This window comes from Neolamprologus brichardi, chromosome 14 (genome assembly GCF_056152115.1).
Source record: "Neolamprologus brichardi isolate AB-2024 chromosome 14, ASM5615211v1, whole genome shotgun sequence".
Lineage (NCBI taxonomy): Eukaryota > Metazoa > Chordata > Actinopteri > Cichliformes > Cichlidae > Neolamprologus > Neolamprologus brichardi.
In genome coordinates, this window is record NC_142117.1 from 41,551,453 (window position 1) to 41,567,500 (window position 16,048).

The 16,048-nt window shown below is 44.3% G+C and overlaps 1 protein-coding gene across 1 annotated transcript; it reads right to left on the reverse strand.

Moving 5' to 3' along the window:
* Positions 1–3,595: 3,595 nt before the first annotated feature.
* On the reverse strand, positions 3,596–11,343 carry LOC148099779 (uncharacterized). The gene is made up of 5 exons (XM_087851714.1): positions 11,035–11,343; positions 10,735–10,951; positions 10,408–10,658; positions 9,115–9,933; positions 3,596–3,730 (listed from the first exon to the last, which is right to left on the reverse strand). Exons 1-5 carry the CDS (start codon positions 11,341–11,343, stop codon positions 3,596–3,598), a joined length of 1,731 nt encoding a protein of 576 aa, XP_087707840.1.
* Positions 11,344–16,048: the final 4,705 nt, after the last annotated feature.

The window sequence follows — 16,048 nt, forward strand, 5'->3', positions numbered from 1 at the left end:
TAAAAATTAGAAGATGGTCAATTATGTCTTTAATCAGGAGTCCACTTACAGTCTTATTTTTAATGTCATTTGTAAAAATGTTGTCTATGAGAGTTGCACAATGTGATGTGATCCTGGTAGTCTAGTAATTTTTCTGCATTTTGGATGTGAAGGAGCTTTACCTCCACAAGTTCAAGGATACTTTTCTGCTGCAACCTGATAGTGGAAATTTCCTCCATTAAGAAGTAAAGAGACCTTTTAATGTCCCCGACTTCCTCAGCTGACGGAGTCCTCTTCAGCCCCATTGTATCTGGTTCCACTGGTAGCAGGTTCAGTCAGCTGTTTCCTCGGTCAGCTGTTAGCTTTCTCAGCTGTTAGCCTGGTAGCTTTTTGGCTAGCCTGCAATTACCTCTTTAACTTTGATAATCCAGTCCAATATCCTGTATCAGAGTCATACAGTTATAACAGTCATGATTGTGTTTTTGAATGGATGTCCAAGGTGTAGTTTATACACTGGAGTAAGTATCTTGTTTGCACTAAAGAGGTTTGATATTAATGTTATAGACGGCTGTAATGCAGGCACCCAAAATGCAGACGGAGACGGGAAACTCAAAAACACATCTTTATTTGCTGAAAGGCAAATAATGCAAAACTTTACTGGGACATATATAAGCTAAACATACGAAGAGGCACACAGGGGAAACGCACAGTCATGAGGGAGAATGCGACACTATACTTAGAGAGACAGCGGCAAACACAAAGTACAATGACGAGGGAACAGAAGACACATAAGGAACGCAAGACTGACACATGAGTTTGACAGAGAAGTGGAGGAAAGGTAGATTAGAGGGAGCGAGGGAACGAGAGGAGACATGAGAAACATAACAGGCAGGGGGGAAGAGAATGAAACATGAGGAGGGAAGCAAGACACAATAACTCACAACATATATAAACACAGACACACACAGACACACAGAGGCCAAAGACACAAGAGGGAATCTGATCATCAAGACGCTAAACAGGAAATATGAGAAACTCAAAACAGAATAACTAAGACTACAAATGAACCAGAGTATGAACTATGATACAAAGTAACACTAAAACACAAGAAGTCAAAAACACTGAGTCAAAAGGAACCAGAGCTGTGACAATTAAAAGATTCTGAGCTCAAGCACATTTTATTTCAAAACATTAAATAATTAAATTGTCTTCATTGCAGTAATTGGGTTTGAAGAGAGAGTCTCACTTCTCTATTCACTATGGAGAGCAGAGCAGCAGCGTAAAGGATGCTTTACACAAAAATGTATTTGAAATAATATTAAGATGCTCAAACAGAAAAACATTAAACAGAAATATATAAAATATAACTATTTACAGAGAGACAGGAATAAAAAGGACCCAGCTTAAAGTGAAAGAGCCTCAGGGAGAAGGAGGAGAAAAATAAGAACATTGTTTCTGCCCTGGAGAGCTGCTGCCTCATCAGAAGACTACTGGTTGCTAGAATGAATGGCTGTGGCTGGACCTGCCCCTTTGAACTAGGTCAGAGCATCACGTCACCAGGCTCCTGATTGGTTGTCGTGGCGCGACTTGACACTGGAGTTCAGATTTTTCCAACTCGAGCGGTAGACGCGATAAGCAGTAGCGGTCCTAGCCTGTTTGGCGCCCTGGGCGAACACCCCCTCTGACACCCCCCCCCCCCCCCCCCTCACACACACATACGAAGAGAGAGACGAAGTATGCATTGAATGCAAACGTTGTATGCAAACGGCTACTAAACAGACATCATAATTCCTCATACAATGAGAACAGGATAAATCAACAATTGACACTGACTAATTAATATTATATTATTGTATATATTGTTTGGAGTTTAGTCTGTTACTGTTACTATTTTTACCATTTCTTCTTGGAGGAACTGTAACCCAAATAATTTCCTTAGGGATTAATAAAGTATCCTGATTCTTAATGTTTTAGGATACATGACCTGCCATTATCCAATGACACATCTGCTTACCTGTATCTTTTGCTCGTTTCTCCTTGTAGGAGTCATAATTAAATGTATTGAATTTTAATGATCACTCGGTTTTCATTTGTTTGGTTGCTATGGTGATGTGTAACGGGAGTCACGTGGGTGCTAGCGGTGACATTAAGAGGGCGTTGTCAGTCTGTCTTTCACTGGTTTGATTTTGACAGAGAGCAGGGCTGGGTAGCGTAGTTTTTGTTGACCGCAGCACAACGAGTTTCCCCTTGTTGCATCAGAGCCTGTGATGTTTTAAGAGTTTGAATCGCGAGTCGATCACATTGCTCTGTAAACTTTTCAAGCACTTTAATAAACAAGCAAGCAATTCCACCTCTCGCATTACTGCGTAAAGTTGAGAGGCAAATAGGCAGGCTCAGTCCCCGGCCTCTAGCGACTGTGGAAGTCGCTACACTCCTCCTCTTCTTTTCTCATTTAAAAAATGAGAAAAGAAGTTTAAAAACGGGTTGTGTGTGAGACTTTAGATCAACAAAATATAAAATATACATTTTAAATTGTTATTGATCCCTTTACCCCTGGTCCTAAAGTGTATATTTATTTTCTTACTCTTCTTATATATATTGTTTGTTTACTTGCACTGTTGTAACTGGAGCCTCGTCGTCTCGTCTCTCTATATACTGGACTGTATGTAGAGGAGATGACAATAAAGTTTACTTTGACTTCAGCAGTGAGCAGGCGCACCGAGGGCTCTCGCGCTCACTTTTCGTGTACAGAATTTTGAAAAAACATCGGTGCAAATGATAAGTCTGTATCATGATGTCTGGTGTTTTCGTGTTTGTTGGTTTGTTTGTAATTTGTTTTATTTTGCGAGTTGGTAATTTTTGCTGCTCCAGCCAGCCAGAGCATCCCCCGCCGCCTCGCCCTTTCCTCCCTGTGCCGCAAGCAGCAGGCGCACTTCGCAAACGGAGGGCGCCCTTACTCCCAGCAAATGGGCGATAGAAAACCGATGCCATTCCCAATATGAGCTGGCATGATGTCGGGGCAGCATGAGAACGAGCCGCGATGCCGCCCCCACCACGATGCCGCCCCGGGCAACCGCCCGTGTCGCCCGTATCTAAAACCGCTACTGGCGATAAGCGTGAATGCACAAAATGCTCCACACAAACTGCAGCGCGTATTTTATTGCGCTTTAAACGCGTCAGTCGTGCTACACGAATCAGGCAGAGAAGCAGATCTGCTTCTGAAGTTTTGCATGACCCCCAGTCGCGCTTTATCGCGCTCCTCCATTGACTTTACATGTAAACCTGAAGCTCAGGTCGCGTCCATCGCATTCGGTGTGAACGCACCGTTATCCATCAAGCTCAGGGGGCGGGGTTAACACTGCCATTGAAGCTTGTCTAACATCTAATTGTTACCCTGCAAAGTAAGTGAAGAAGGGCCTAAATAATCAATTGCTATGAACTGGTGTGTGGACTTGGGGCAGCCAGGTATCCCAGAATGCATTTCAAAACACAAGGACCAATCGTGCTGGTGCCCTAAACTGTAAGTAAAGTTTTAAAATACCACATTTTTCTGTCACAAACTACATTTTTAACAATGTAGTGGTGTAATCTTCACGTTTGGTTAGGTTATGAAAAGTCAACAGTTGATGTTTTCGGTGATGTCGCTAGCTCTGCTAACAGTCAGCTGACAGAGTGTACCGAGCTCACAGCCCCGGTGTTCCAGGGTAACTGTTTTTATGTTAACCAGGAAGATTAACACAAAGTGACTGACCTGGGTTAAAGATGACAAACAGGATTTAAAAGGAGGAGATGGACACTTAGAAAACTACAGAGCACTTTATAGGCGAACCCACTTTATCAGTGGCTGACATCCAACACACAGCTTTAAAACTTCAGCTGAGTTTTAGCTCTCAGTGGTTCAACATTGGACTTAATTCACTCAGGTTCTGTCTGTCAGGTTACGTTTACTTTGCTGTTTTATTTACAGCTGAGCAACTGAGGTTAGGCTCAGATTAAAGTTTCATAACTGCATAGATTTACTGAAGTTTAATGTCTCACTGGCACACATGTTAGACCAAAACATTCGCTTTTCTTTATCTGGTTTTCATATGTGTTGTTTTTTTCTTTTTAACCATGAATTTTGAATTATACGAGGAGGAAAGAGAAAGCACCTTTTCCACCGAGAGGAGCAGCGTCTTAACTAAACATGTTAATAGCACCTCTAGATTTAATACCTGTGGAAGCTGATGAAGGTAGCGTGGCAGAAAGGAGTGATTCTAAAGGTTTGGCGAAGAGCAGGAGGTATTCTGATCCCTGAGGAGAAGAACTCCTCATCCATCAGCCAGTTTCGCTAGATCAGCCTGCTGAACATAGAGGGAAAGATCTTCTTCGGTGCCTTGGCCCAAAGACTATCTACTGTCCTGCAAAGAAACGACTATATTGACACATCAGTGCAGAAGGCCGGCATCCGGGGCTTCTCAGGATGTCTGAAGCACGCCAGCTTCATCTGGCACCAGATTCAAACTGCCAAGAAAGAACAAAGTGACCTTCACGTGGTCTTTTTAGACCTTGCCAATGCCTTTGGATCAGTTTCGCACAAGATCTTGTGGATGGCCTTCAACTATTTCAGCGTACCAAACCACATCACAGGACTGGTCAAGACCTACTTTAAGGATTTACAGTTTTGTGTGACAGCTGAGAACACCACCACAGCCTGGCAGCACCTGGGCAATGGAGTTATGGCAGGCTGCACGATTTCCCCTCTGGCATTTATCATGGCAATGGAGTTGTTCATGCGGGCATCTCGGTGGGTAGTGGGGGGTGAGAGACTCAAGAGTGGACATTTTACATACATGAAACTGTCAGAGAAAACGGCAGCCTCGAGCAAGCCAGGATATTAGTTTATAGAAGCTGTTAAAATTATATGTCTAACGTTAAAATGTTGGTGACACAATAATTTCATCCTAATGGTACTGACATATTCATAGGGTTAATTTTTGAGACAAAATATCATGAGGTAGTCATGATTTTGCAAATATTCCACCTTGTAGTGCAGTTTGCACAAATTGTTTTAAAAATGCACTCAGCCTACAAACATTACTGATGAGTCAAGATCTGCACAAACTGACAGAAACACTAAAGCAGCTACACATTTTATTCTTATTGTCATGTATGTCCTATTTATCAGGTGACAGAAGAACCAACACAAAGCTCAGAGAGTAATGGTGACACAAGATCACAGGTGAAACTGGATGATGACTTGGTGGTTCATGTAGGCAAGTATATTTCTCCCTTTTGTTAATCTTTTTTTTTGTCTTTAGCAAAGACAAAAAGGGGGAAAAAGAAACGGGGCAGGGTTCGGTGGTGGAATCATCCATCCCCACCAATGCCAAAACCAAATCTACGCCCTTGGATTACAGAATACATGCCCCAAAATGTATTTTGTAACGTAATCCGTTACATTACTCAATGAGAGTAACATATTCTGAATACTTTGGATTACTTAATATATTATCATGCTTTTTACAACTACATGAATGTTATACTGTTGCACCCAATGTGACCCAGTGTCCTATATTGAGATTCACAGCCAGCTAAACTCTCTCTTGCATCACTTCCTCCAAGGAACAGGCACGTGTTGTATTTGGACAGGATTTAATGCAAAAAAGTGTGAAACTGAAATGATACAGAATACAGAAATGTCACATAAACATTAGCTTGGGTTGAACTTAAGTGGACATATAAAACACATCAAATGTTTCCAAATCACTTCAATAATGTCATATACCCTGTCTTAAAGGTAAACACAATTAAGAAACTTACTCATATTGCCACTCAAAGGGATTTAACAGAGTGGATGGCTTTGGATCGGAAGAAACACACCATGGCCCTTTCTCAATTCTCAAGTACGCGAGTACGTACTCGCGTTCTCGGCGAGTACGTACTCACCGAGAACGCGAGTACGGACTCGCGATTTGTACAATTGGAACACCAGCGTATTTGATGATGTCACAGGTCCGGAGTTTTTACTGCCGTCCTTAATTTAACTGTGAGTAATATGTTATGAAGCTTAACTTTAATCACAGCCAAACCGGTTTACTCAGGAACAAATAAAACACTGAAATAAACCAAACATTAACATTTAGAAGTGATCTAAGTGACTTATATATCATGTTTAACCTCAGTAGTGAAATCTCTATTAATAAAAATAGTGTACATGTACATACGTGTACATACCTTAATAAAAACAAGCAGGTGAGATGTTAGAACGCTTTTATTTTTATTTTAGTGGACACTCAATACAATAGACAACTACTGGGGTTTGTTTAACCTGAGTAGCGAAAAGACCGCGGGAGGGTTGAAAACGATGTGCCTGGAGTCCGCTGCTCTCGCCGGCTGTAATAATCCTCGACCTCGCTGTCTGCTATGGAGCTGGTGGGTCACAGACGTCTCCGAAAACGTCGGAGCTCGTTTGTAAATATATGATATCTTGATAAATCGAGCAGATATTTGAAGTTTACACAGCTACATTCTCGCTTGAAAAAAACTTATTTTGTGACCCAGAAAGAGTAATATTTAAAAGTTTTTAGCCCCGCTCGTCCGCCATTGCCGCGTTTGAGTTTTGGACGAAATGCATTCTGGGATATTTAGCCACATATCCCAGAATGCCACAAGTCCACACAAGTCACCACCGATGCATGCTCGATAAAACAGGCGGAGTGAAAACACATCCGGGACTTTTTCGTGTTCTCGGCTTGATGCGTACTTCGAATTGGGACAGTACTTGGTCTCCGACTGATGACGTATCACGAGTACACGAGAACGCAAGTAGGCACAAGTACGCATATTGAGAAAGGCCCCATGTCTTGCTTCACTCATGAGCAAACACTTCCTATCACACTTCTTCTAGTGACTAATTGGCTCAAGATAGCAAACTGTGCAAACCTGCGCCCCCTATAGGCCTGGAGAAATAACATACAAACAGTTCCAGTACAAATGTACTATTGCTGTGTGATTTGTTACTATTACTGTAGGCTACTCACCATACCAACACCAACTAGATGTTTAAATCTTAATATAAATGAGTAACAGTAGGTGGACATTAGGTAAGGCTGCACTTTTAGCAGCGATCTCATATAGAAAACTATTCCGCGCGTATATAAAACAGGTCCGCGGCTCTGAACCGTAGTAAAGGGACCTCTGGCTAATACGTCGGGTTCTGTGTCGGGCTCGTAGCTGAAAACTAGCTTTACTTTGTTGTCTGGGTCAACTTTGCTAGCAGAGACAGAGAGAGGCGTTGAAAGGCTGCTCCAACAGAACTTATTGTTTCAGAGGAAAACAGGAACACGGTGTACAGTCGAGTCTTAATAGCTTACTTACAGCTGGGCTACACTGCCCATGAGGCTACATTCTTTAGGGCTATGCCTGGAACAGTCTGCCTGTTGCTTTTATATTAAATAATTTTTGAACAATAATTGAAAAAAAATTTCTCCACGTCATTATGTGGGCTGCAAGTAGGGTGACATGGGCCGCGAGATTGAGACACCGCCATTAGAGCCTCTTAATGCGTGTTTTTTTGGGGGGTTTCTGTCGGCATGGAATTACCAAAAACAGAGAGGGCATAGCCGAACATATGAAACAGGAAAAGACGGCCGTGTAATCCCTTTATTTCAAAAAAGTAACTGTATTCTGAATACCACCATTTTAAATGGTAACTGTAACGGAATACAGTTACTCATATTTTCTATTTTAATACGTAACTTCGGTACATGTATTCTGTTACTCCCCAACACTGAAAATAAATAAAAGAACATTGAAGTTCTTGAGATGTTCAGTGCAGTAACACACAAGCTAATCCAAAAGTTAACAGCTCACATCATGACTTATGACCTCAAAGTCTGCCTGGATCTAAATGAGGGAACCATGCGGACCTCATCAGTACAGGGCCTGCTGCAGCACACAAACTAATTTATATATATATACACACACACACACACACATATATATAGATATAAAAATATAAATTTGTTTTATTCTTATTTATTTTTTTAATTACCTCTTCATCTGCTTTCAGCTGCACAAACTCAAGTCTCACATATCAGTGACAAACCACAGTTGTGCTGTTGGAGCATCCACAGCCTCTGTGTGAGTGCACTGCAACATCATGACATGAAGAACACTGGACACTTGAACCCGCTTTCAGTCTAACTTTAACTTTTTATCACCAATAGACAAGTTGGCAAAATGTAACACTCAGAACATGGAGTCAACAAATAATACTAAAATGTTTAATTATTACTACATTACCTTTGACTAAAACTCTTGTTTGCGAGCAGCTTATTGATCTTGATAAAGACGTGCTGCTTACTTGTGTAAAAACAGTGAAATATAAAAAGTGTTTACTAATTTGTACCAACGTGAGAGAGAAATGGATCTGAAACCACTGAAACCAGAGTGTTTGCAGACACACAGATAATGAAGACATGCTGCTCGGAAATGCTAGATACAGATAAAAATGGAGTGTTTGTGTGTGTGTGTGTGTGTGTGTGTGTGTGTGTGTGTGTGTGTGTGTGTGTGTGTGTGTGTGTGTGTGTGTGTGTGTGTGTGTGTGTGTGTGTGTGTGTGTGTGTGTGTGTGTGTGTGTGTGTGTGTATTGAGCCAAGATTGCAAAACTGCCTAACTGCCTTCGTCTTCCTCCCATTAGGGCCTACATGGATGACATGACCATCATTACGACAACAGAACCATGTACTAGGCCAAGGGCGTAGATTTGGCATGGACAGAGGGGGCATGGCCCCACCAATAATTTGATTTCTTCAAGTAAAGAAAAACAAACGTGATAGAAAGAAAAAAACAATCTGTCAACGTCTCGTTCAACCAGCGGTGAAGAAAGATTTAAATTACGTTCTCTACCTCATGTGACAAATATGGCCAATGTGATTGGCTGTGCCTTTCAGGGAGCTCTGTTTAGTTTTAGCAGCAGCAAGCCTGCACTGTGAGGACCTGCAAGTAGGAGAGGAGGATGGCAGCAAAAAGGAAGAACCTGGAAATGAAACAAACACACTGAGCCAGAGACAAAAAATACAGGGAGCAAAAGCCCAAAACAGAACAAAACAACAGCACTGCGGCCCAGCAACAGTCCAAAAGAAAACAGACAAAAAGCCCATGAAAGGCGCAGAGGCCCAGGCAACAGTCTCGAAAAGGTTCAGGAGGCCGGCCCGGAGGCTGACGGCACAACAGTCCAAACCCGGGCAGTTCAGGGGGGCGGCCCGGAGGCAGGCGGCCCAAGAGCCAAGAGGACAGTTCAGGGGGCCGGGCAGGCGGGAGGCACCGGCGGCGACGGAGCAGGTCAGGAGGCTGGCCGGGCAGGAGGCACCGGCGGCGACGTAGTGCAGCGGGCCGTGTAGGACGAGCAGGCCGGAAAGGACGTGCAGGACCAGACGGCATGGGGACCTCAGGCGCAGACGAAGCTAGACGGAGCGAGGCAGGACCAGGCGACGCCGTAGGCGAAGACACGGAGGCCGGACCAGGCGACGCAGAGGCTGAAGCTGGACCAGACGAGGGCGAAGACTCGGAGGCTGGACCAGACGAGGGTGGCGCTGCAGGCGACGGCGTGGGAGCCGCAGGTGGTGGCGCTGCAGGCAATGGCGTGGGAGCCGCAGGTGGTGGCTGGACGGGCCCCTCGGACCCTCCAGCGGAGGCAGACGAAGGCTGGACGGGCCCCTCGGACCCTCCAGCGGAGGCAGACGAAGGCTGGACGGGCCCCTCGGACCCCCCAGCGTTGGCAGACGAAGGCTGGACGGGCCCCTCGGACCCCCCAGCGGAGGCAGACGAAGGCTGGACGGGCCCCTCGGACCCTCCAGCGGAGGCAGGCGAAGGCTGGACGGGCCCCTCGGACCCTCCAGCGGAGGCAGACGAAGGCTGGACGGGCCCCTCGGACCCCCCAGCGGAGGCAGGCGAAGGCTGGACGGGCCCCTCGGACCCCCCAGCGGAGGCAGGCGAAGGCTGGACGGGCCCCTCGGACCCCCCAGCGGAGGCAGGCGAAGGCTGGACGGGCCCCTCGGACCCCCCAGCGGAGGCAGACGAAGGCTGGACGGGCCCCTCGGACCCTCCAGCGGAGGCAGGCGAAGGCTGGACGGGCCCCTCGGACCCTCCAGCGGAGGCAGACGAAGGCTGGACGGGCCCCTCGGACCCTCCAGCAGGAACAGGCGGTGGAGTAAATGACTGAGGTGAGAACTGAGCAGGTGACTGAGCTGATAGGTGAGCTAAAGTCTGAGCTACGGAGAGAAGTTTAATATGTATCGACTGTTGTAAAGATGGTAGTAATGGTGGGTAAGGTGGTGGATTAGCAGTAAGCTGAGCTAGTTCCCCTGAGCCTCCAGAACCTGAAGAAAACTGCTGGACGGGCTCACCTGAGCCTCCAGCGAGGTCAGAAACAGGTGCAGGTACCTGCCGGACACCAGCCACTCCCACCCGAGGAGAAGGTACGGGTGCCGGAGCTAACTGGTTCCCGGTCATCCTCACACTGGGAGCCGGGACAGGCACCGTCAATGGCTGGGCAGCTGCCGTCCCCACCCGAGGAGCTGGCATGGGTGCAGCGACAGGCTCAGCCGGCCTGGACACCGGAGCAGGGACCAGCTGGACCTCAGCCTCCCTCACCTGAAGCACTGAAACAGGTGCAGGGGAATGCTGGGCCAGCGCTGGGAGCAGGAACACAACGGTGTGAAGGAGCAGGCTCAGCAAACACAGACTCCTCTATGTTTTTTAGCTTCCTACCACCACGTCTAACAGTCTGAACAGTTTTCACAGTCTCAGAATTTACAGTGTGCACATGATTGTCTTTTTCCAGCTCAGAGGGAACAGAATGAAAACAGTCATTATACCTCACCACGGGGAGTGGCTCAGCAGAGACAGAGTGGTGACCGCGTGAGCGCCGCTTTCTCCGGAAAGTGGGAGGTGGCAAACTGGGCTGCGAATTCTCCAAAAGACCAGGCTGCGATGAGGAAGCAGAGAGTTTGTGAAGCTCAGAACGTGGCAGACCCAAAAACAGAGCAAAGGACTGCAGTGGAGTCTAACGTCCGGCGTCATGTAATCCTTCTTCCTCCGCCGCTTAACCCTCTTGTCGGACTGGTAATCCAGGGGTGGAGGCGGAGGTGTAGCGACTGGAGAGAATGAGCACGTGCTCAATCTGATCGCCCGAGGCATAGGCGCCGGCTCGGCCGTAGCCATGGCAGTTTGGAGGCTGCGGGGCCCTCCCCAAGCCAAACGTGAACCATAGAAAGGTGACTCGAGCTCCCGGGCATGCTTAGCCTCCTGCCTCACGCTCTCCTTGAGGAAGGCAGAAACTGCGGGTCGCCGATACCACACGGAGTCTGCTGGGTCCATGTTATGGTCGCGATCTTCTGTTATGGAACGGCTGTGTGCAGACAGGAATAGGACCCAAGGTGCAGACACTCGGAGGCAAAACTTAAACTCAAAACAGCTTTAATGTTAAACTCAAAAAAGCAACAAAACTGAGTATCCAAAAATAAGCTTACACAAACAGACTGACAGAACACACAGCGAGATAAACGGTAGATCGCGACAATGACAAACTGAAAAACAGGGCTCAAATACATAGAGGGAGCAATCAGGGAATGGACAACAGGAGGGAAACACAGCTGGGGCAAATCAGAACTGACGAGACAAGGAAGCGTAAACTGAACACAGTGAGATAAGACAGAGACCTTCAAAGTAAAACAGGAAACACATAACACAGACTGAACAAAAGACACAGACTCACATGCAGGCACTACAACAGAGGGAACAGAGACGTGGGACCAGGGCAGACACAGACACTGACTGGACACGGGGATATAGCAGACAGGGGAGACAGCAACTAAGGATTACACAGAGACAAACCATAAGACATGACTCTAACGAAAACCCAAAGACTAGAAATTATAAATAATATAATAAACTCAAAAAGGCATCCTAACAATTAGAGCCTCTTAATGCGTGTTTTTTTGGTGGTTTCTGTCGGCATGGAATTACCAAAAACAGAGAGGGCATAGCCGAACATATGAAACAGGAAAAGACGGCCGTGTAATCCCTTTATTTCAAAAAAGTAACTGTATTCTGAATACCACCATTTTAAATGGTAACTGTAACGGAATACAGTTACTCATATTTTCTATTTTAATACGTAACTTCGGTACATGTATTCTGTTACTCCCCAACACTGAAAATAAATAAAAGAACATTGAAGTTCTTGAGATGTTCAGTGCAATAACACACAAGCTAATCCAAAAGTTAACAGCTCACATCATGACTTATGACCTCAAAGTCTGCCTGGATCTAAATGAGGGAACCATGCGGACCTCATCAGTACAGGGCCTGCTGCAGCACACAAACTAATTTATATATATATACACACACATATATATAGATATAAAAATATAAATTTGTTTTATTCTTATTTATTTTTTAATTACCTCTTCATCTGCTTTCAGCTGCACAAACTCAAGTCTCACATATCAGTGACAAACCACAGTTGTGCTGTTGGAGCATCCACAGCCTCTGTGTGAGTGCACTGCAACATCATGACATGAAGAACACTGGACACTTGAACCCGCTTTCAGTCTAACTTTAACTTTTTATCGCCAATAGACAAGTTGGCAAAATGTAACACTCAGAACATGGAGTCAACAAATAATACTAAAATGTTTAATTATTACTACATTACCTTTGACTAAAACTCTTGTTTGCGAGCAGCTTATTGATCTTGATAAAGACGTGCTGCTTACTTGTGTAAAAACAGTGAAATATAAAAAGTGTTTACTAATTTGTACCAACGTGAGAGAGAAATGGATCTGAAACCACTGAAACCAGAGTGTTTGCAGACACACAGATAATGAAGACATGCTGCTCGGAAATGCTAGATACAGATAAAAATGGAGTGTGTGTGTGTGTGTGTGTGTGTGTTTGTGTGTGTGTGTGTGTGTGTATTGAGCCAAGATTGCAAAACTGCCTAACTGCCTTAGTCTTCCTCCCATTAGGGCCTACATGGATGACATGACCATCATTACAACAACAGAACCATGTACTAGGCCAAGGGCGTAGATTTGGCATGGACAGAGGGGGCATGGCCCCACCAATAATTTGATTTCTTTAAGTAAAGAAAAACAAACGCGATAGAAAGAAAAAAACAATCTGTCAACGTCTCGTTCAACCAGCGGTGAAGAAAGATTTAAATTACGTTCTGATAGATGGTAGATGACGTTTGTTTGTTTGGTCAAATGTACAGAATGACTGCTCACACATTGCTGTTGGTTCATCACCAGGCAAATGTATACTGTCTTCATTTTTATGTTCGATACATGAAGTGTTGACATGTTTGTCTCCTTCAGGAAATGTGCCCTTCTACTGTCATTCATCAAAAGATACCCAGAACCTTCAGTCCTGAAATCTTCATCAAGCGTCAGTTCATATTTGATCCACTGGACCGTCAGATTCTCTTGTTTCCTTACTTACTGTCCTACACACAGTCAGGCTGATGTTTCTCTCATATGTCACGTTGCCCTCAGTCCAGCACACATCTTGGTACAGTCCAGAGTCTGAGTGGGTCAGCTCATGGAGAGTAAATGAAGGAGAATAATGAATTACTGAATATACGACTCGTCCCGTCACATCTTCATGTATTTTGGGGACTCTCTTCCCAAAGTGAGAAATGTTCCACAGGACCAGAGTGTCTTCATCAATAAGTTTGTTTAAAAAATATAAACATTAGTGTGACAGTTTAATCAGATCCTCAGATGAAAATATTTCCTTCTAAATTCTCAGTTTTCACTTATCAGCTTTCAGTCAAACATTTTTATCTCTGTGTCTAAAAAAAGACTTTCCACAGCAGCTGGTTGGTCTGATACTGTGAGAGATGTAATCTATTACTCTTCACGTTAGGGATGCAACGATACCAAATTTTTCAAACCGATACGATACCGATACTTGGATCTGAGTACTTGCCGATACAGAGTACAAAAACCGATACTTCTACCACACACACAAACACACACACACACACACACACACACACACACACACAAATTCAATGAATTGGAAGACAGGTTTTATTTTATTCTCTGCCGATATTAAATAATATCTTAATAAAAATGACCACAAAAAAATTTCAAGTGAAAAATAAGCACTTCTGTTAAATTATTGCAGAGTCTCCACATTGTAATTTAAAAGAATATCACTGAACTATTGGCACTGTCTCTAGGGGATGTCCCCCTAGTGGCCAATCTAAAAAACTACAACAAAAATGACAAGCCACCCTCTGATTTATGAAATCAGTATCGGTTCATGGTATCTGTTAACTTTTACGAGTATGAGTACACGCACATTTTACAGTATCGGCTCCGATACCCGATACCAGTATCGGTATCGGTGCATCCCTAATCTGAGGCTTTCTGGGAGTTTGTTCCAGATATAAGGAGCATAAAAGCTGAATGCAGCTTCTCCGTGTCTGGTTCTGACTCTGGGAACTGATAAAAGACCGGATCCAGATGACCTGAGGGATCTGGAAGGTTCATACTGGGTCAGGAGGTCACTGATGTATTTTGGTCCTAAACCATTCAGAGCTTTATAGACCAGCATCAGAACTTTAAAGTCTATCCTCTGATGGACAGGCAGCCAGTGTAAAGACCTCAGAACTGGACTGATGTGGTCCACTTGTTTGGTCTTAGTGAGGACTCGAGCAGCAGAGCTCTGAATGAGCTGTAGTTGTCTGACTGATTTTTAGGTAGACCTGTAAAGATGCTGTTACAGTAATCAAGCCTACTAAAGATGAATGCATGGACTAGTTTTTCCAGGTCCTGTTGAGACAGCAGATCTTTTATCCTTGAAATATTCTTGAGGTGATAGTAAGCTGACTTTGTTATTGCCTTAATGTGTTTTTACAAATTTAGGTCTATGTCCATCACTACACCCAAATTTCTCACCTGGTTTGTGTTTTTTAGGTGTATAGATTGAAGTTCTTTGGCGACCTGTGATCGTTTTTCTTTGGCTGCAAAGACTATTACCTCCGTTTTGTTTTTGTTTAGCTGGAGAAAATTGTGGCACAACCAGTCATTAATTTCCACAATGCATTTACCAAGAGCCTGTACAGGGCCTCGGTCTCCTGGTGACATTGTGATATATATTTGTGTGTCGTCTGCACAGCTGTGATAGTTTATTTTGTTGTTCTTTATAATCTGTGCCAGTGGGAGCATGTAAATGTTAAACAGAAGGGGTCCCAAGATGGAACCTTGGGGAACTCCACATGTGATACTTGTCTGCTCAGATGTGAAGTTACCTGTTGATACAAAGTATTTCCTGTTTTCTAAGTATGTTTTTAACCAGTTTAGTACAGTTCCTGAAAGACCTGCCCAGTTCTCCAGTCGTTTGAGTAATATGTTGTGGTCAACTGTATCAAATGCTGCACTGAGATCCAGTAAAACTAAGACTGACATTTTTCCACTGTCTGTACTCAGACATATGTCATTAAACACTTTGGTCAGAGCAGTTTCAGTGCTGTGGTTCTGTCTAAAACCTGACTGGAAGGCATCATAGCAGTTATTCTGTGTTAAGAAGTAATTGAGCTGTTGAGAAACTGCTTTTTCAATGATCTTACTTAAAAATGGGAGATTTGAGATCGGCCTGTAGTTCTTCATTTGTATCTCTTCAAGATTGTCCTTTTTCAGTATAGGCTTAATTACAGCAGTTTTTAGTGGTTCTGGAAACACACATGACATTAAAGAAAAGCTGACGATCTGTAACAGGTCTGACTCCAAAGTCTTTGAGACCTTTTTGAAAAACAGGACATCTAAACAGCAAGAGGAGGAGTTCAGTTGATCTAAGATGTCCTCCAGGTTGTTGCTGTTAATAGGGTGAAACTGTTTGATGGTGTTTAAACAGTTTTTTGGTGGACACAGTACATGTCCTGAATCTGCTGTTGATGTACCAATTGCTTGTCTAATCTTTTGGATTTTGTCTGTGAAGAATTTGGCAAAGTCATTGCAGGCCATGGTCGAAGTTCAGCTGCCACTGACACAGGAGGGTTTGTTAGCCTGTC